The sequence below is a fragment of the Lotus japonicus genome, chromosome 2 (genome assembly GCF_012489685.1).
Source record: "Lotus japonicus ecotype B-129 chromosome 2, LjGifu_v1.2".
Lineage (NCBI taxonomy): Eukaryota > Viridiplantae > Streptophyta > Magnoliopsida > Fabales > Fabaceae > Lotus > Lotus japonicus.
The window spans coordinates 20,720,573-20,741,282 of record NC_080042.1 but is presented as its reverse complement, the minus strand read 5'-3'; the positions used below and the strand labels follow the sequence as shown (position 1 = coordinate 20,741,282).

General features: G+C 40.6%; 2 protein-coding genes, 1 long non-coding RNA gene and 1 pseudogene across 18 annotated transcripts; 2 read left to right on the top strand and 2 right to left on the bottom strand.

Moving 5' to 3' along the window:
- Positions 1 to 414: 414 nt before the first annotated feature.
- LOC130737762 (uncharacterized) lies at positions 415 to 5,080 on the top strand. Of its 16 annotated transcripts, XR_009018919.1 has the most exons (6): positions 415 to 824; positions 937 to 1,733; positions 2,122 to 2,305; positions 2,417 to 2,473; positions 2,697 to 3,066; positions 3,197 to 5,078. XR_009018919.1 is itself a non-coding variant. In XM_057589609.1 (2 exons), the coding sequence occupies exons 1-2, from the start codon at positions 3,217 to 3,219 to the stop codon at positions 4,452 to 4,454; spliced, it is 345 nt and encodes a 114-aa protein (XP_057445592.1). In that variant the 5' UTR covers positions 3,078 to 3,216; the 3' UTR covers positions 4,455 to 5,055. The 16 variants fall into 16 exon arrangements, 1 of the variants encoding a protein (XP_057445592.1); XR_009018920.1 differs by having other exon boundaries at positions 2,122 to 3,066; positions 3,197 to 3,558; positions 4,259 to 5,080; XR_009018915.1 differs by having other exon boundaries at positions 2,417 to 3,066; positions 3,197 to 5,079.
- Positions 5,081 to 15,156: 10,076 nt separating this feature from the next.
- Positions 15,157 to 15,957, bottom strand: LOC130737759 (ABC transporter I family member 1-like; annotated as a pseudogene).
- On the bottom strand, positions 15,957 to 18,920 carry LOC130737760 (transcription factor SPATULA-like). Its single transcript, XM_057589608.1, has 5 exons — positions 18,151 to 18,920; positions 17,815 to 17,922; positions 17,653 to 17,718; positions 17,496 to 17,561; positions 15,957 to 16,520 (listed from the first exon to the last, which is right to left on the bottom strand). The coding sequence occupies exons 1-5, from the start codon at positions 18,403 to 18,405 to the stop codon at positions 16,452 to 16,454; spliced, it is 564 nt and encodes a 187-aa protein (XP_057445591.1). The 5' UTR covers positions 18,406 to 18,920; the 3' UTR covers positions 15,957 to 16,451.
- On the top strand, positions 18,677 to 19,381 carry LOC130737761 (uncharacterized). The gene is made up of 2 exons (XR_009018908.1): positions 18,677 to 18,816; positions 18,919 to 19,381. It is a non-coding gene; the product is annotated as an uncharacterized LOC130737761 (long non-coding RNA).
- The last annotated feature ends 1,329 nt before the right edge of the window (positions 19,382 to 20,710 follow it).

The following is a 20,710-nucleotide window of genomic DNA, read 5'->3' as shown; positions in this document are numbered from 1 at the left end:
TTTAATATTCATTTTATAAGCTAAAGAAAGTAACTTTAACATTTCATATCATTTTCAATGAGTATTATTGCACAGGTTAAAATGTATAGTTTAGAATTTAAACATTAAACATTTTTCATCTAAAAATATTAACCCTTAAATTCTTCTCTAAACCCATCTTTATTAACTTTCAAAAAATTGTTACTCTTTGTTTAAAAAAAAAAAAAACTTTCAACTCCCTCCAAAATTGTTCTCATAAAATTTCTTGACCCGCTTAATTATTTTGATCTTATTGAGTGGTCAAAATCTATCCCTCCAAAAATTTTATCAATTTTTCTCTTCCCGGTAGAATTTCAAATTTCCCTCTATTTTTCCAAAACTGAAAATCCAAATTCGAATGTTTACAATTTGTTTCGATGTTTTTATAATTTTTTTAGCAGCATCTTCACTCTCTCTTCCAATTTATGTCTTCAACTCCACTCACACTCACCCCTAAATCCCTAATCAAATCTCACTCAAAATCTCTACAATTCATTGTTCATCTATCACAACATCAACCATTGGATTGCATATCGACACCCTTGCGATGACGATAGTGAACGGCGACGGTGGCGGTGATACCTCGGTGGTGCTTAGAAGAACGGCGGCAACCGCTGCAAGCCCATCGGAGGATAGTGTTCTTCCCTTGTGGTTATCGTCTACGAGGAATGTTCTCATTGTTGAATGCCTTTAAGAAAATGAGAGAGAGGGGTTTTGGGGATTTTGGGTTGGGTAGAGACAGTTTCATCAGCGACCAGTTGATGAGGCTACTGCTGGTAATGCAAAAAAATTCATCAGGGACAAAGGTGTTCTTCTTATTTCATGCATATTTAGATTTTCAACCCTTTGTGATCTGTTCTGCTGTATAAGCTTGATCTAATTAATGACCTTTGATGGTAATTTCTTAATTAATTTCAGGTTCAAACTTGCTTCCAGGTTCATGCTACTTCTAAATGAACACTTACAAGTTTGCAGAGAGAGCATAAAGCCTTCTGCATTCCTTGAAGCAGCATCTTTGGAGTGTTGAGGTCCAAGGTTCGTGGTTACATCACGGACATGCAAATTTCATTCCCCAGTCGCGACTCTATGGCCCCTTACAGTTATATTCCTCCATTTGATTGTTTTAGGGTTTTAACAAGTAGCTCGCTCTCTTGCATCGTATTTTATTTTATTTTTTCATTCATAAACCAATGTAATTTTTATCCTACTGTGGTTGCTGAGTGGAATTAGTTATTTTGTCAATGTTAATTCTGCACCTCCAAAAGGAGCAGAATGACTTGCTTGTGGAAATAGAAAACTGCATAAATCTCTTTTGTTAAAGAAAGCATAAGTTCTTAAGTAAATATGCCTCCCTCTTGGCTGGTCCAAGATTAAGAGTCTATTTGTTTTTTGGTAAGTAGAGCTTGGATAAAAAAAGTAGGAAAAATTCAGTTGGTGATTATTTGTGTTATTTGAAATTTTGAGAACTCCTTAATGTGAGCTTGTATGTTCAATTTCATTCATGCTTAACTATATTTTTAGAGAAATAACTTGAGCAAAGATTTGACAGATGATCTAATTTAATTGAATGATTCTGGGCCTAAGGTGAAGTGCTTGTCCATGACCAGTTCCCTTAGCTCAACCATGTGAGCTACCCATCCCCCCGTTCAAGCTCTTACATCGGTGATGGAGCAGGTTCCGGCCTTTTTACTGATTGCCTTCTAACTGCTGTTATGGTATTTCCTCTGACTATCTGTTTGGTCTTTCTGTATATCTTCTATATCCAGTTTTATTTTAATGTTTGGAAATTTGAGTGAAAGTGGATCATTAATAGCTAGTTAGGACTTAGGATTATTATTTATTTAGAGGTGTAGGAAAAAAAGGGTGGTTTAGCTTAAGTAGGAGCAAAGGTAGAATTGAAAGGGGCATTCAGATTTATAAACATTAAGCTAAAAGAACAGTGGCTTCTCCATTGCAGATTTTTTCTTGTTCCTAGTATTTTCCATCGTATTCTTCAATTCTGGTTTTTGGGCCCCTGTCCTGCGTTAAGTAATGTTTTCTTGCTGCCTATGGAGGACTTGAAACTATGCCTTTGTTAATTGGTGGTCATTTCCCTTCTTTCAGCCCATTACCATTGTCCTGTGTTCAGATTAAAGGAAACACTTCAAAAATTCCAAGACCATTGCAGATCACGGCTTGCAGCTGCCAGTATTCTGCTACCTACCTCAGGAGGCTTGGGCCAGGCTCACAGGTGTTTATTCTCTTTGCTAACCAAGGTGGAGGTGATGAAGATAAATGTATAGCTCTGGTAGGTTGCATGTTTTAATGTTTCCTCATGAAATTGTGGATGTTTTCACTTCTGCTACTCCCATCACTTCATCATGATAATGCCATTTCAAGCTATCCTTTCTAATGGTAGGTGATGATCAAACATCTGGTGTTTTCACTCGCTCATTTCATCTGGGTCTTCATTATGGTGAACACCTCTTGCATTTGATTCATGACTATGGATGGATAGATGGATGCTTTAAATGGAGAGTCTGAAAACGTTGATTGAAATATAGGATGGTGTCTATTATGGGTCATAATAGTAACATATATAGTATCTTAGTTGGATAGATGAGGAGTAATACCTGTATTCAAACAATAATAATGAAATGTGATGTGACTGTTGATCTGAAACTCTTATTTTATGGCAGCCATATTCTCACAGTGCAGAATGTCATTCTGCAGTGTAGTTCGTGATGTGAGGGACAGTTTTGGGAGCTTATCTAGGCGGTAGTTTTGATGTCAGACTTACTGGCCATCATAGAGGAAAATCTCATGGTTCGCTACAGGATTTGCATGACCAGCCTCTAGTAATTCAAATTAGTTGCTGGGCAAGCTTACCCCCAGAACTACTATTTGATGTCATTAGACGGCTAGAGGAGAGTGAGAATACATGGCCTGCTCGAAAGCATGTTGTTTCATGTGCTGCAGTTTGCCAGTCTTGGAGGAGTATGTGCAAAGGATATTGTTAAGAGCCCGGAGTTCTCTGGCAAGCTTACATTCCCTGTGTCCCTGAAGCATGTTAGCTTCATTACTTATCTCTTAGTGTCTCATTCTTTGTTGATTAATCTGCAACATATTTTGTGGGGATAAGAATGATAGTTGGATGCAACAAAAAACTTATCTTTTGCTCCTTCCTTTCACTTTTCAGCTTGGCCACGCGCCCACGCGATGGGATCATTCAATGTTTTATCAAGAGATAAATCTAACTTAACATACCACCTGTTCCTTTTCTTAAGCCCTGGTAAGCACTCTATATATACATGTAGTTGTCCCTTTTGTTTAACTCTGGTTTCTTCTGTTATGACCCTGTACATTTTATCTGATGTGATGTTTCAATTTTTAAACAGTTCAAGTTGTTGAAGTTACAGTTTATGAAAGCCTCTCCTGTGTAGAGTTTTCAAGTTGATCATACCCAATTTTAAAATACACCAATAGAATATGATTTGCTTACATTGCTTGTGATTTACCTCAGTTTCATAATGTGACTGAGAGCTCAAGAATCACCACCAAGTATGTCTTCTAAGCTCTTCAACCTATATATGAATCGTTTTGTGGTAGTATCACTATCCAATTTGATATATATTAAACTACCTAGTCTGCCCGACTTTAGAAGACATGCTTTTGCAACCTGTTTTTTTTGTTTGTGAGATCTTCATTTTCCTTTATGTTCGTATGTTCAATTGAAGGTGTTCCTCTACCATTTGAGGCTGGTGAGATAGATTTTGGTGGACTAGGAACTAATGGGCAGCATAGCTTTTACCAAACTCATACACTAGGTGATATGATTGTAGTTCATAATTGTTTGTTTGAGCTTTGAAAGGTTTAATAAACTTCTGTTAAAAGTTTAACATTAAAATACTTCTTGTTTGATAGATTTACCAATATTTTTAGGAGCTTAAAAGCCTATCCTACTATATTTTTTACAGTTAATTTTAGTTTTGAAATCATTATAATGAGCTATGTGCCTATGTCTACTACTGCATGTTTCTTTGTATTTCAGTTCTATTTTTTTACCTGTTTCGAATGCTAATCCTTCATTCAAATAATGGATTTTGATATGGGCATAAATTCAGGAAGAAGTTTAATAGCATACTTAAAGTCAAGAGCACATTTTTTTTTCTACATGAATTGCAGGTGCATTTGTTGAATGCTCACCTGAAGGAAGTACGGTCACTACTCACACTCAAGAAAATTGTTGTTTTTATGGCAGCCAGTCTATAACTGCAACAGATATACTTCCTAGCTTGCTGCTTGACCACCCGTTGCCGCCATTCTCTTCTGTGCTCTTGCAGATTTGTATGTCAAGCTTGATGGTTAATTCAATGGTTTACATGTCACATTTCATTCCTTTCTCATTTTGGACATGGGCGTTTAAGAAGATTTGTGCAGCTGCTACGTCCAACTAAAATTGTAAAGACTCTTCGTGTCATTATTTGTCATCTAAATACATGCAGATGTAGATATTGTCTACCCGGTGTTGGCTAAGATGGAGGATTGGTGACCTGTTAATTTTATATGATGTACTACTAGAATTTTAACCTTTGTAAATGTGCAAGAAGTCAAATTGATTCAATAATAATTCATGAACACATCAACTGGACAGCATAAAAAAACACCCATTTTCTTGCTGATTTTTCTTCAAATTACGTGCGGATTTGGCTTCAAAAATATTCGCAGGAAAATTTTGTAAGTAAAACCGCAGGAAAGTTTTGATTTAAAAATTTTCAAAGAAAAATTTGTAGTAAATAGCTTTGCGGGTGTTTTAAACCACCGCTAAATTCTCAGTAAAATCCACAAGAATTTTGAAGGAAAATCCACAGGAAAATGAGTGTTTTTAATGTCTTCCTTTTTGTGTTCATGAATTATTATTGAAATTGACTACTGTTTTGAACCATTTGAGGTTTTATGCAATTTATACTAAGAGGCTTGTATTGTGTCTTGAAGACAATTTCTAATCTAACTGACCATGGTTTTGATGGATCTATGCTTCAAATAGTTTTTCATTTTCATTTTTTACATATCTGCATACTAAAAGCATGTCCACCAATGGTTGTTTTACAACAAATTACAAGAAAGGCGTACTGGACTGGGCGGGACATAAAAGATGCCTATGCCCGCCCAAAATAAGCAATCAACCGAACGAAGGCAGCCATGGCAGGAATTGGCGATATAACAAGTATCCTTGCCCTTCCTTTAGACGGACCCACAAGCCAACTGGAAGATTCTTTTTGATTTGTCTTATACGCATAGAGATTTGGGCCCTGATTGTCAGGCCAAAATATAGGAAAAGTCCATATCATGACCACACCCTCTATAAAAGGGGAGGTCATCATCTTGTACGAGACACTTTTTGAACATTTAATGAGAATTTACCTTTTATGACATCTTTGCTATTTTAAGTGCTCTGCTAGGGTTTGCTTTCTTTCCTTCTCTCACGTAAGCTTCCCTAGTACAAAACATTGGCGCCGTCTGTGGCTTTGACCTAGATCTACCAGTGACATCGAAGGTGAGAGTTACGATTCATGGAGACCCGTTCATGCGGCGTGGGCCGCCGTGATCATCGCCGGAGAGGTGGTGGTCGTCACGGCGGATGCGGCGGCGGACGGGACAACAATCGTCCCATACTTCAAGAGCAAGAGCAGGAGGCTTCCTCGAAAGGGGTTCACTCAGTGGCGCAGTCACCAGCGTCGCCGGTGAACGTAGCTCCGGGAAAGCCCTCAGATCTAATAGCCAAATCAGATCCAGGTGTCAGGCGACGATCAACGCCGTTTGAGTACGTGAATCTAGAAGGTCTTAAAAACGGTGCTCCGAGGAAAACACAAGAAGTAATGACGGGTATCACGCCTACGGCTTTGCAACAAATGTTGGATACTTTGCAGAAGGTACAAACCCAAAACGAGCAGTTACAAGCCGAAGTCGAGTATCTAACTCAGAGGCAAGATTTTAAACAGGGACAACATCTTGAGGCTGAGGACGTCGTTGAATTTCAACCCTTTGTTCCAGCCATCACCAAGGTGGACATACCAAAGCATTTGCAAATAATGGCATTAGACGCCTTTTCTGGCGACTCTGATCTCATGGAACATTTGAGATATTTTAACACCAAAATGGTAGTTGGTGGGGCAACGGACGCAGTGAAGTGCAGATTATTGCCGTCATCATTCAAGGGAATGGCGATGCAGTGGTTCATTAGACAACCGCCCTTCTCCATTGACAATTTTACCGATCTGTCTACTAAATTCCTAACTCAATTCTCCGCCAACAAAACCACAAAAGCAACTATGTTTGATCTCATCAGCATACATCAGCAGCCAGGGGAGAAGTTAAAGACCTACATGGCACGCTTCAGCAAGATGGCTGTTCAACTAGAGGAGGATAACCCGGATGTGTGCCTAGCATCTTTCAAAAATGGTCTTAGGGCGGGGGATTTGAATCGAGATTTAACAAGGCGACCGGCAAGGGACATGATGGATCTTCGCGCTCGCGTTCAAGAATTCATCTTGATTGAGCAAGATGATCAGAAAAAACAGGAAAGAGAGGAGGGGCGAAAACACGTCCAGCCTGGCGGAGTTTCGCAGGAAAAACCCAAGGCTGGAAAGGAAACTATGGTAGCTCAAACTCCACGTATTCCAAGACCTGGCTCATATCAAAATTCCAAACCTGGATTCCAGAATACGTGGCACAGAAATCCCCAAGGTACCACTACAGCCCTGACTGGCCAACAGGGAGCCTCGTCGACTCCGGTTCCACTTACTAAATTGAATGCTCCCCTAAGCACCATCTTGAGAGCAGTTGGACAGACAAATGTCGTCCAATATCCGCCACCGCCTCGGTGACCACCAGCTAATGTGGATACAAACAGATGGTGTGAGGACCATAAAACGTTGGGGCACACCACGGATAATTGTTGGAACCTACGGCGGGAGATTGATCGGCTGATCAAGGCGGGCCATCTAGCAAATTTTGTTAAATATGCAGCAACACCAGAGGTCTCTAAGGTAACTCAAGGGGACAAAGGCAAAGGAAAGGAGATAGTTGAAGAGTTGGGCGATCCTGTGGGGGAATGCTCATCCATCGCAGGCGGATTTGGAGGGGGAGCAATTTCAAGCAAGGCCAGAAAGCGTTATGTGGCGGCAGTACATTCCGTACATGCGGCGTACGAGGGCGAATGCTGGTTGAATCACTCTCCCATTATATTCACCCCTCAGGATTTTGCACATGTTATCCCTCATGACAATGACCCGATTGTAGTAACAATTAGGGTTAACAATTACATGACGAAAAAAGTGTTTTTAGACCAGGGATCTTCGGCGGACATCATTTATGGAGATGCCTTTGATCGCCTGGGGTTAAAGGAGACAGACTTGAAACCATATCAAGGAACCCTGGTGGGATTTACTGGAGACCGTGTCAGTGTACGGGGATACGTAGAAATACCAACAGCTTTTGGTGAAGGAGAGTTTGTCAAGAAATTTCAGGTGAAGTATCTAGTATTGGCGTGTAGGGCCAATTACAACGTACTCTTGGGGCGGGACACCCTTAACAAGTTATGTGCTGTAATTTCAACCGCTCATTTAACTGTCAAGTACCCAGCCTGCAATGGGAAGGTTGGGGTCCTTCGTGTGGATCAGAACGCAGCAAGAGAATGTTATCTAAGAAGCGTGGCTCTCTATGGGCGAAAGGCCGCCAAGGAAAGCCACCGTATCATTGAGATCTTTCCACAAGAAGGGTTTAGCTTAGACCCAAGAGATGATGCTGATGATTTTCGCCCACAACCTTTGAAAGAAACAAAATCAGCGAAAGTCAAGGATAAGGTTTTGAAAATCAGCAGCAGTTTAACAAAAGAACAGGAGGAAAGGTTGATCGCCCTTTTGGGCGATAATTTGGATCTCTTTGCATGGACAATTAATGACGTACCAGGGATTGACCCCAACGTGATCACTCATAAACTGGCCATACGGCCATGAGCAACACCAGTCATCCAACCAAGGCGAAGGATGAGTGATGAAAAGAACAAGGCGGTGCAAGTAGAAACTGAGAAGTTAATCAAGGCCCAGTTTATTCGCGAGGTGCAATATCCAACCTGGCTCGCCAATGTATTGATGGTCAAGAAAGCCAATGGGAAGTGGAGAATGTGCACGGATTACACAAGCCTGAACAAAGTGTGTCCCAAAGATTCGTATCCTCTACCCAATGTTGATAAATTAGTGGATGGGGCCTCCGGAAACGAACTTTTAAGTCTCATGGATGCATATTCTGGGTATAACCAAATCATGATGCATCCTTCAGACGAGGAAAGTACGGCGTTCATGACCAACCAGGCGAATTATTGTTACAAAACTATGCCGTTTGGCTTAAAGAACGCAGGAGCCACATACCAACGCCTCATGGATAAAATTTTTACAAAGCAAGTTGGAAGAAATATGGAAGTTTATGTAGACGACATGATTGTTAAGTCCGCCAAGTCCAAGGATCATGGCGACGATCTTAAAGAAGCATTTGCTCAGCTAAGAAAATATCAGATGAAGTTAAATCCAGAGAAATGTTCATTTGGGATTCAAGGGGGATTGAAGTAAACCCAGATAAAGGCAAGGCGATTTTAGAAATGAAAAGTCCGACAAGTGTCAAGGAAGTACAGCGATTAACAGGACGCATGGCTGCTTTAGCCCGTTTCTTGCCAATGGCGGGCGATAAAGCGGCTCCGTTCTTCACTTGTTTGAAAAAGAATTCGAAGTTTCAATGGACAGAGGCATGTGAACAAGCTTTTACCAAGTTGAAAGAATCATTAGCAACGTTACCGGTACTATCCAAACCCACGCCTGGCGTTCATTTGACACTCTACCTGGCAGTCACGAATAGGGCGGTCAGTACGGTTTTGCTTCAGGAAGAAGGGAAGAAGCAGAAGTTTATATATTTTGTGAGTCATACTCTGCAAGGTGCTGAATTGCGATATCAAAAAATCGAAAAGGCGGCCTTGGCGATTCTAAAAACAGCGAGGCGCCTTAGACCATACTTCCAAAGTTTCCAAATCAAAGTTAAAACCGATGTTCCTTTGAGGCAAGTACTCCAGAAACCCGATTTGTCAGGCCGATTGGTCAGCTGGTCAGTCGAGTTGTCAGAATATGATATACAGTATGAGCCAAGGGGCCAAGTTACAATACAAAGTTTGATCGACTTTGTGGCGAAACTAACACCCGCGGAAGGTGAGAAAAATCAGGAAGAGTGGGTCCTGTCTGTTGATGGATCCTCCAATGGCACAGGAAGTGGGGCTGGGATAACCATCGAAAGCCCGGATAAGATGGTCATCGAACAATCTCTGAAATTCGAGTTTAAGGCGAGCAATAACCAATCATAGTACGAGGCATTAATCGCCGACTTAAGGCTAGCCGTCGAATTAGGCGTTCAAAACTTATTCATCAAGGGTGATTCGCAGCTGGTTGTTAAGCAGGTAAAGGGCGAGTATCAAGTGAAGGATCCACAACTTTCTAAATATTTGGAAGTGGTACATAGACTAATGATGGAGATAAAAAAGATCAGGATAGAACATGTTCCAAGAAGTCAAAATGAGAGAGCCGATGTGCTAGCAAAATTGGCCAGCACGGGGCGATTGGGCAACTACCAAACAGTCATCCAAGAAACCCTTCCTCGCCCAAGTATTGACTTGGTGGAAGTCAAGATAAAAGCAGTAAAGTCAGTGATCGAAGGCGAGCCTTCATGGATGGAACCAATCAAGATTTTCCTTAAAAATCCTCCAGAGGATAATGAGTTGAACACGAGAGCAAAATGTAGGGAGGCTAGCTTCTACACGCTGGTTGACGGTGAGTTATATCGGCGGGGAATTATGTCTCCTATGCTCAAGTGTGTTGACACAAGAGATGCCCTGGGAATAATGGCGGAGGTTCATGAAGGAGTGTGCTCCAGTCATATCGGTGGACGATCATTGGCAGTAAAAGTGTTGAGGGCATGATTTTACTGGCCAACGATGAAGAAGGACTGTCTGGAATATGTCAAGAAGTTTGAAAAGTGCCAAGTCTTTTCTGACTTGCATAAGGCCCCGCCTGAGGAATTAACAACCATGGTGGCGCCTTGGCCATTTGCTATGTGGGGGACTGACATTTTAGGACCATTCCCAGTAGCAAAGGCACAAATGAAATATATCATTGTGGTAGTTGATTATTTCACCAAGTGGATAGAAGCGGAAGCAGTGGCAACTATTACAGCCGCCAAGGTCAGGAATTTTCTGTGGCGACGTATTATGTGCAGATTTGGGGTCCCCATGGCGTTGGTAATGGACAATGGGACCCAATTCACAAGTAATGTCACCCGAGAATTTTGTGCGGAGATGGGAATTGAAATGCGATTTGCATCAGTAGAACATCCATAGACGAATGGACAGGCCGAATCAGCCAACAAGGTTATTTTAAAAGGCTTAAAGAAGAAATTGGATGAGGCGAAAGGTCTTTGGGCGGAGGAGTTGCCAGGCGTCCTATGGGCATATAACACGACTGAACAGACAAGCACGACGGAAACCCCATATCGTTTAACTTACGGAACTGATGCCATGCTCCCTGTTGAAATTGAAAGACAAAGTTGGCGGGTAACTCGGTTTAATGAGGACGACAATGGGGGAAACTTGATTGGGAATTTGATCATGCTGCCTGAGGAACAGCGGGAGGCACACCTAAGGAATGAGGCGGGGAAGGTAAAGGTGGCCAGGAAATTTGCAACGAAAGTAGTTCCAAGAACTATGAGGGTAGGGGACTTAGTGCTTCGAAAGAATACTATACCCGACAAGCATAACAAACTTTCGCCCAACTGGGGCGGGCCTTACAGGATAATTGGTGATGTTGGAGGTGGAGCTTATAAATTGGAACAACTCAATGGTCAGAAGATTCCACGAACATGGAACGCCTCTCATTTGAAGCAGTATTTTAGCTAAAGGGAACAACAAAGATGAATGAAGCCGCACTCTTTTTCCCTTTCTCTGGAAAGGTTTTTAATGAGGCGGCATATGTAAAGAATGAAGGGACAATTGCTCCCATTTATGAAAAGTAATGAAAAAATCATTTTAAGAAATTGCTTATTTTTTGATTTATATTACGAGTTTATGCGGCGCAAGTCGTATCAGGGTATAAAATACCGCGAATAATCCTTTCGGAATAAGAAAGTATCACCATCAAATATCAAAAGCCTTGGCAATTCTAGTGGCCACTAGAAACCAAGCCACGTCGAAAAGTCGACTAAGGTATATCAACCTAAATGACAACGATTTAGAAAATAAACAATGCCAAGGCAACAACAGTTGAATTAAAAAGTAACAACAGTTGAATTAAAAAGAACTTCATTAAGATAAGAAAAGGGCGTGGCCCCTACATGTCGTTAACACAACAACAAGCAAAAAGGGCAAAGCCCAAAACAAAATAAGACTTAAACAAAATAAAACAAGTAAAATCAAGCCAAATTCTCAGTGTTGGCGTTGTTGTCTTGGCTTGCGGCAGCTTGTGGATCCTTCTCCCCATCATCCCCATTCTTGCCCTCGCCATGAACATCTTCACTTTCTTCCTCAAGTTCACTCTCAGAATCGAATTGAGGAAGGAGGGCAACGTCAACGTCATCATCGCCGACCACCTGACCATCCTGGATCTCCTTCAAAAACCCGATGCGGGAAAGGTCAAAGCCCAGCTCAACAATACTGATTTGCTCTTTGGCCACCAGAAAGCCTTGAGCAAATTGAATGGATGCGCGCCCTAAAATGGAAGCGTTCAGGCGTTCATATTTCTTTGCTAGCTTTTGGCACTTAGCCTGAACAGCAGTGTGTTTGACGTTGATGGCTTCTTTCAGGGATTTAGTCTTCTGAAGGAGCAGGTCAGAAGTCTCCAAGTCTTCAGTTAACTTAGCACATTTCTCCTCAGAAGACTTCAGGTGCTTGTTGGCGGTTTCAGCGTCGACTTTTGCTCGCTCATACGCAGCCTTATAATCAGTCGCCTTCTTCTCAAAACGATTCTTGGCCGCGTGCAAGTCCTTAACATAATAAGCCATACCCGCCACGGTACTGGCGGCAGAAAGTGCATTGTGAATGGCCATAGAAGCAATATTGAGGGGGCCTTGACCAGCAATGTCTTTGTGAAGCCGGTTATCGAAAGTTCGATTCATGAAGTCCAGACCATTGAAGTGAGGGTCGGACAAGTTTAACAAAGGAGGAGAAGCCTCGCCTCCAATGGCTGAACTAGTGCTAGCATGGCCAAATGGGGTCGGCGGGCGGTTGATCATCATGCTTGAATCCTGTTGGGGGGGCGGGACGTTGTCATGTCCCTTCTTTTTCTCCACCGGTTTACTCTTAGAGCCCGAACCAGTTGGATTGAGAGTTGTCTGGTGAAGAGGTTTACCACCGGCAGTTCTTTCAGTGGCGCCCGAAACTTTTTGACGCTTAGGATCCCGGAGGTTGTCAGAATCCGAAGCACCTTCAAGCTTCTTCTTTTGCTCAGCTTCCGCTCTTTTTCTCGCCGCCTCGGCAGATTGGGCGAGATACTCTTTCATCTTCAGCGGGCTGGCGTCGACCTTTCCCTTACCCATCGTGGCTGCACAGGAATGTAACAGTTAGACATGACACATGAATAAAAAGAAAAGAAAGTTATGTGCGAAGATTATAAACTTACTAAAAAATTGATTTAAGGTTCCGGATTTCGACGCCTCAATCAAGTCATGACCAGAGACTACCGGCAGTGAGCGGAGATAACCGGCGACCCCTCGCTCAGAATCATCCAAGGCGTCATATGAAACGGAGATTTTTCGGCGAGGATTTTTCGTCCAATAAAAGAGGAAGAGAGGATTATTGTCGGAATCTCGAAACAAGTTCTTTATTTCAGGCGACTCCACAACTTTGAAGTATTTTTTCTGCCACACTTTGTAATGGCTCTTAAGGGCGGTAAATCGGCTCATTTTCTTGCGGGCTAAAAGGGGGACCCACTTTACGGACGTAGGTTTCTTGGTAACAGACTTATAGAAAAGGAAAAACAAAGGGTAGGTGGGTGTGAAGCTCAAATGTTCACAGAGGATTTCGAAGCAACGGATAAAACCCCAGGCGTTGGGCTGGAGTTGACAAGGCGCCACGTTCAGAAAGGATAGAACGTGACATATGAAAGGCGAGAAAGGAAGTTTAATATTCAAGTCAGTGAAAAAATAACCATAAACGAAAAAGAAATCGGGCGATTCATCTGATGACTCTTTGCGTAAAAGAACACAATCATCCTCGCCACATGGAAGAACATTCAACTGAAGATCTTCGTTATTAGAAGTGGCTGGATTTATCTTCGTAAACCCTTGGGCAGATATCCGAAGCGAGTTAATGCTCCCAATACTACCCCAGATGGAACGCCACAGACATTTATCTTCAAACAAATGAACGTTTGTGCGCCATTCGGGCGAAGATAAATCTCCATTAGAAGAAAGGACAGAATTGACAGAGCCGGCTGGCCCGGAATCCTCGTGGGTAGAAGGCGAGGATTGGATTTCAATAACAGTGGGGGCAGAAATTTCCCCCTCGGTAGAGGGTGAAGAAAGTTCTAGGGAAGAAATACTAACATTATTCAACGACATGCTGAGTAATTTCATAAAAGATAAAAGAAGAAGATGAACAGATTCAAGAAGATAAAAGAAGAAGATGAACAGTTTCAAGAAAGAGAAAACAAAACGAGAGGAAAAGGGTGTAAAGAACTCACCGGAGGAAGAGATGGAAGATTGGGTAAGGAGAACGTCGGCTAAAGGAGAACACCGCGCAATGACGACGGCCGGAGTAAACGGAGGTTCGCCGGAGTTCAAAGAGGAGAAAGTAAGAATTCCAGAGAAGTTTCAGAGAAAGAGTTTCAGAAAAGTGAAAAAAGTGAAAGGTTAAAAGGGGTTTTTATAGAGGAAAAAGAGGAGAGAGAACGAGTGGGATAGGTAGTGAAGAGTCGTGGGATTTGAAATTCAAAAAGGTATGAAGTGAAAAGGTGTAACTCCTCGAGACGCACAAACGGAAACTGCATTCATGGCAAATGATGACGAAATCCCGGAAAACAAGGATTACGTGTGTCAGTTGAAAAGACGTGATTGACGGTTATGACAATGGCGACGTATCAGCGAAAATAAAAATGGCGATGTAATAATGAACATAAAAGTGGCGTCATATCAACAAAAAGAGAAATGACGGCGTATCAATAAACGAGAACGTGGCGACATGTCCGCGATCATGAGGAACGGCGATATAGTGACAAAAATCACAAGGTGAATAATGAAAGCAGGTGACGGAGTAGCATATTAAAGACATTTCGACTCAACCTACCTGAGCCTCATGTCTTGGGGGCATGTGGACTGGGCGGGACATAAAGGATGCCTATGCCCGCCCAAAATAAGCAATCAACCGAACGAAGGCAGCCATGGCAGGAATTGGCGATATAACAAGTATCCTTGTCCTTCCTTTAGACGGACCCACAAGCCAGCTGGAAGATTCTTTTGGATTTGTCTTATACGCATAGAGATTTGGGCCCTGATTGTCAGGCCCAAATATAGGAAAAGTCCATATCATGACCACACCCTCTATAAAAGGGGAGGTCATCATCTTGTACGAGACACTTTTTGAACATTTAATGAGAATTTACCTTTTATGACATCTTTACTATTTTAAGTGCTCTGCTAGGGTTTGCTTTCTTTCCTTCTCTCACGTAAGCTTCCCTAGTACAGAACACGTACCATATTAAAAGTGTGCTGTTATTCATTGATGTCCATGCCCAATGGTATAAAAAATGTAAAAAAAGTACATGACTATAAGAAAATTTCAAAACTCGCATAGTGAGTTTGCTTCATCATAGCTCCAGTCGCTGGTCTAAGTGGTGCAACTGACAACTTTTCCCTTTGTCTTAAAATCTTTAGTAATTTGCTGCAAATGGTAATCATCTCTATCTTGTGTATTCTTTTGAGCTGTTCTATTTTCTTTTTTAGCTTTTGATCTTGTTACTTTTGTAAAATTCTCCTGTATTTGAAATGTAAAATTAAGAATACAAATATAAACTATTAGTGTGAATAGAGAAATTCTCATGTTATGAAAGTATAAATTGCCATAGCAAAAAAAACTTAAGCAATAATTTTCTTTTGAGATTAGAACAATTTTACTGTCTCATTCTTAGCTGATGCCTGAAACCCCAATTGAAATGTGGTTCTCAAGGCTCTTAAAATGTTTCATAGAAGATACATGAACCCATCAAACTGCAAGTATACAAGCATGATCAATAAGCATACAATATAAAAGACAACTAACTAAACAATGAGTGATGACTGAAATGTCAGCAATGAAATTTTGCATAACTGATTCCATAACTTAATCCAGTCTTGATCCACTGAAGTCATCCTCCTTGGAAACCTTGGTGGAAGCCTCAAGACCATGGAATCTTCTATCTCAATAGGTAAGTGAGTCGCCTCAATCACATTCCTCCTTGTTTCTTGTGCTCTGCAATAACGTACTCAAGTAACTTCACACCTTCATCATCTAATGCCACTGAAGGCTCATCCAGCAACCATATGAGGCGATCAAATTTCGAGCAATCTCGCAAGTTGCAGCCTTTTCCTTTGTCCCATAGGCAACATCCTTGGCTTTTCCTTGGCCAATCTTCCCAGTCCCATCAACTCAAGTTGCAGCTTATACTGTTGGAAGATTCCAGATTCTGGAGTGTTGTGGCCATTCCAAAGGATTTCACCAGCAGAAGGATGGGAAAACCCGGCTAACATGCGCAAGAAAGTTGACTTTCCAGAGCCAATGGCACCGGTTAGCACAAGCGCCCCTCCATCATGAAGAGAGACATTCACGTGCTGCAGAACTTGCTGGGCGTTTCTCATGCAAGAGACATTGTTTAGGAGTAGCCAAGGGAAGGGGGCTGTTCAAGCAGACATCTAGTTTAACAATTCAAAACAGGAACCTTCTGTCAATATGCACAAATTCAGATTAATGCTTTCTGATCCTTTACTGTTGATGATGCAACTAGTGCAACTCATGAGCATCCTGGCGATGTGGCGTAGGGGAGGAGGAACTAGCCAGAGGAGATTTTAACAAGCACAAACTTTATCTCCTTGAACTTATAGGAAAGTTAGCTGGCAAGGATGATGGATCAGTTTTTCCAATGTCCCTAGTTGATGGCCCACCAATTGTACTGTTATTGACTGCACTAGTGTAGCTGCCAGCATGATACCTTTACATCTCCCCAAACTATAACTGGCATAAATTAAGCATACTTATTAGCACTAGTCCAGAAAAATAAATAAAGAAATGAGGAGATTTGGAAAAGTAGACATGACCTTTTTTTCCAGCCTTTGCTTTTGCCTTCTTTACCTCAGTTATGCCTTGCATTGTAGCACTTTGTTTTGGAACCAAGTGATTATGTATTTGCTTCATGGATGCAGATCATTTTCAAGGGGCTAAAATTACACACCCATGTGTGAGATTGCTAAAAAGTCACTATATAAGTAAATAGATAATGGGTAAACAAATACAAGCACACCAGAAATTTCCAAATAAATGAAATAAATCCTGCCCTGCACTTTGGAGGTAAAATAAATAAAAATGCCTACCAAGTTTATAGTGAATTCCAGTGCAACATTTTTCTCAGGGTCCATTTCCATTACATATAGTTTATCTTAGTAAAGTTAGTGTTCCTAAATACGTGAGTCATGACTAATCATATCTTCACTTCTAATATTTTAAAATATTCATCATATTCCAGGTTTAAAGCCTTAATAATTTCCATATAAATTCAACACACAAGCACAACAATGATCAATGTTGAAGCCCAGATGCAGACAAACAATTGAAAGCAAATGCGGATGAAAATCCCATAGCAATGAACTCATATGACGAGAAAAGATAATGTAAATACTAAATACGTATATTCCTTTCCTAAACATCTTTTAAGTACTTTCCATCGAATTTATAAGAACTTGAGGCAAATAGGATGCAAACTCAATCCATTTCTCAATGACAGCATCTGAAATATTTATCACAAGATTTAGGTTAATTCTTTAAAAGAGAACTAATTAGTTGTAGTGCCCTTCAGTGAAGGTTTCCTTTTACTTTGAGTAACAAAAATTAATCTTCACACATGTTTTTTATCGCACAAACTCTCCATGTCCGTTGCTACTTATAGTACATTCAAGATATCTTCATCAAAATTCAACATAGAAGTCAATTCCAACAGCACTTGAGGCTTACATATATAAGCAAATAGCAATAAAAAGAAACTACTAGAGAATTATCTGGGTATGTAAATCAACAAAGATAAACAATGGCACTTCAAATGTTTGTAATGCTTTGGAAACTAAAACTTGCAGCTATGAGCAGAATCGACATTGATTATTGTGCTACAGGCTTCAGCATAAATGGTAGCAGATTATACAAAAATGTAGCATAGAAAAGAAATCCAGACCTGTACTTGGAGCTGAAGCTGTTTAAGGTAATCAATAGCTTCATCAAGCATGAAAGCCTTATCAGTCTGCCACACAAAAACACAACACACCACAATAAGACTAACTATGAATCACAAAACACACCCATTCTCACCAAGGTTGAAGAAACTCATGTACCTTGTTAGAGTTTGGAATTAGATTTTGCAAAGCCTTCATTTTCTCGTTGATCCTGCTCCTTCTCCTCTGCCAAACAAGCCCAGGCACACAAGGAAAATCACATCAGCATGTGTAAAACCAAACACAAGTCAACAAATAGCCATCAACAAAAAAATCACAAACCTTTTCAGACAAATTAAGAACCTCTGCTGCTCTAGTCCTTTTAGATGAGCTCCAAGAAGAAGGAACAGACTTTGTCCTAACCTCTTCACCCAATGCTTCAATGCACTCCTTCATTCAGAGAAATCATCAAACAAATGTACCTAAAAAATGAACATAGTTTTTCACTTAAAATCAAATCCAAAAAAAAAGCAACAAAATCCTCCCTTTTTAGCACCAATTTCACAAAGATCCAAACCAGTAACATACCCAGAATCCAAGTAACAATTTTTTAGGCCACCAGTTTCACAAAGATGCAGAGGAAAGGGAAAAGAAAGTTTGAAGAGAAGGAAGCAATACCACACTTTCACAGTCATATTCATCAGCCTCGTTCTCACTGATACCTAGAGAGGAGGAGGACACATTTGCAGCAGGCAGTGGGTGAGGCGGAGCGGAGAGAAAGGCTCCGGCGGTGGAATGAAGGGGTGAGTTTGAGGATGGAGGCATATTGGGGTTGGAAGAAGAGGATGAACAGAGAAGAATCTGACGGAGGAAAAGGGAGATTTCGTCTTGTGAGGAAGAAGAAGAGAGGTTGTAGCTATCTTCCTCGGCCATTGCTGAAGATTGTTGTGTGTGTGTTTGGGTTTATGTACAAGAACCCATTATAAATTAAATCCGAATGTAAAAAGAGAAAAAAAGGATTTTATCAAAACAGAAGATGCATGACGAGTTAGGGTTTAGAATAGATTTGTGGTTGAGGACCGTGTTGGAACCACCACTCACAGGCTATGTGTGGCTTTAGCCACACCGGTTTTTATTTTTATTTTTTAAAAAAAATTTATATGCTTAATGCCTCTCTCTGCTCTTTCTCAGTCACCGTCGACTCACGTCTCACGGCCGCACGGCGTCTCTCGGTCTGATCGAAGCTCTCTGCCTCGGTGCCTCTCAACTGCACGGCGCACGCACGCGACGACCGACGAGGGTTTGAGACGGTTTTCTGATTTCTCAGTCACTCAAAGTCAAAAGGTAATGCTTTCTACCTTTCTCACTTTCCTGAATTTTCTTTGTATTGGGTTTTCTGAATTCTGATTCTGAAAAAGGGTTTGGGACTTTGGGTTCTTGTTCTAGGGTTTGATAGAATTCTGATTCTGGAAAAAGGTTGATTCTGGGAAAGGGTTGATGAGGAAATTGAAATTGATATGTGGAAATTGAAATTGATATCTCAGTATCTCACTATCTCATAAGGGTGTTTCTGATAAAAATTGTGATGCATAAGGGCTTTTGTCTGTTTGAACTTATGCTGCTGCGAGTAACTGATGAGAATATTGCAGGCTTTTTTCTTTTGATATTATGGTCTGGTAGCATTATGGTAGGGAAGTATTGTTAGTTCTGATATTTTGTTTTGCTAGGATCTTGTTAGGGAGTGCAGTTAGTGCACGAAATTAGCTGGCCAGTACTTGTTATTGTGTAAAACAGAGATGTATTGTTTCTGGTTTGGCTTGCATTTACAGCTAGTCTTGTTCCTTGCGTGATGTAAATGGTTTGGAGTACACCTAGTACTCCTATATTAATTCATTCTTTTCTTGGAGTACACCTACCTAGTACATAGTAGACGATTTTATTGTAAATACACTTTTGATGATGCTCTTCATTGTAAATAAATATTTTCAATATATTTTAGTCTATAATTGCTTTTATGTTTAGCCTCACTAATATTTAAGGTCTGGATCCGCCCGCCCCCTAAGTGTTCCTTCTAGATGAACTTGAGTCTCAGAGGCCTGTGGCTAGATTTTTTAGATGATAGATTTCACCAAAAATAGAGATGGTGATAGATGAAGGTCGAGTAATATTAGCCAAAGCTTAGAAAAAGTTTAGAGATGTATATATAGGCAGTGTTCTACCGACTTAGACATGTCGGTTTACATTTTTTTATCTTTGGTTGCTTCTAGTTGTTTAAACAACATTCTAGACTAGGTAGCAATCTAGATTTCTCTAGAAAATTGCAGCACTTTCTAACAATAAACACTTATTAGGCCCTATCCATTTGAGACTTCTCAACACTCTTTTCATGCCCAGAGTGCGTGAAATTTGCATGAATGAACATCTACAGGTAGCCAATTTATGAGTGCCCAATAAACGGATCTAGTACAGACTGCGTTACTATCTTAGAATTGCTTAGTATTGAATATTTTATTTTTCAGCTCATAACAAGATGAGGTATCCTGTTTCATAGAGTAACTCTGAAGCCTATTCTCCCAAATTTCCTAACAGACACCTTGTGAGCATCAAAAACATCAATCCGTTGGAATCCATCTAAGTTTGAATACACAAGTATCTCCCTCTGATAATCACTAAATGAGAGCACCAATCCGTAGAAACAATTCCAAGCTAATAAAGAGAGATCCTATTAATGATAATAACCGAAGGAAAATTACGAAAGAGCAAATGCTCCAAGTCAAGGTATCAAACTACCACCTATATCCCAAGCTAATACTCGAAACTGATAAGAAAAGCATGCCTATCCCATTCTCCCCCGAAACTTCCCTACCCAACAAAATGTTAGATCCTTTTTCTCTCTCCTCTAAATAACTGTTTTTCCCTAATGTCCTCCCATTTCTATATAATTTTTTCTCTTATACAAAATAGGGGCAAAAAACCTATCAGTATACCACTAAAATAGTCCCTAAACAAGCAATAGTTACACATGTACAGTATGGTTATCTATACTACACAAGGCTCATCATTTATTTGAGCTGACATTCTATGGAATGGGGTCATATTCACAACCTATCACCAATCTTCAGTCATCAGTCAGACCTCTTTTTTAAACATGTCTTCATGCAGAATAGCTCATTTATTAGCAAAATTCATCTTGTAGTTCAAATCAAGGTTAAAATCAAATTGGAATAATAATTCAAAA

Excerpts from the sequence above, each read along its gene's own strand:
- LOC130737762 (XM_057589609.1), top strand. The coding sequence starts at position 3,217 with ATGGGATCATTCAATGTTTTATCAAGAGATAAATCTAACTTAACATAC. Across the intron at positions 3,290-4,182 it reads GTTCCTTTTCTTAAGCCCTG|GTGCATTTGTTGAATGCTCA; the intron begins GTAAGCACTCTA and ends CATGAATTGCAG.
- LOC130737760 (XM_057589608.1), bottom strand. The coding sequence starts at position 18,405 with ATGGCCGAGGAAGATAGCTACAACCTCTCTTCTTCTTCCTCACAAGAC. Across the intron at positions 17,923-18,150 it reads AATATGACTGTGAAAGTGTG|GAGTGCATTGAAGCATTGGG; the intron begins GTATTGCTTCCT and ends CTCTGAATGAAG. Across the intron at positions 17,719-17,814 it reads TTCTTAATTTGTCTGAAAAG|AGGAGAAGGAGCAGGATCAA; the intron begins GTTTGTGATTTT and ends CTTGTTTGGCAG.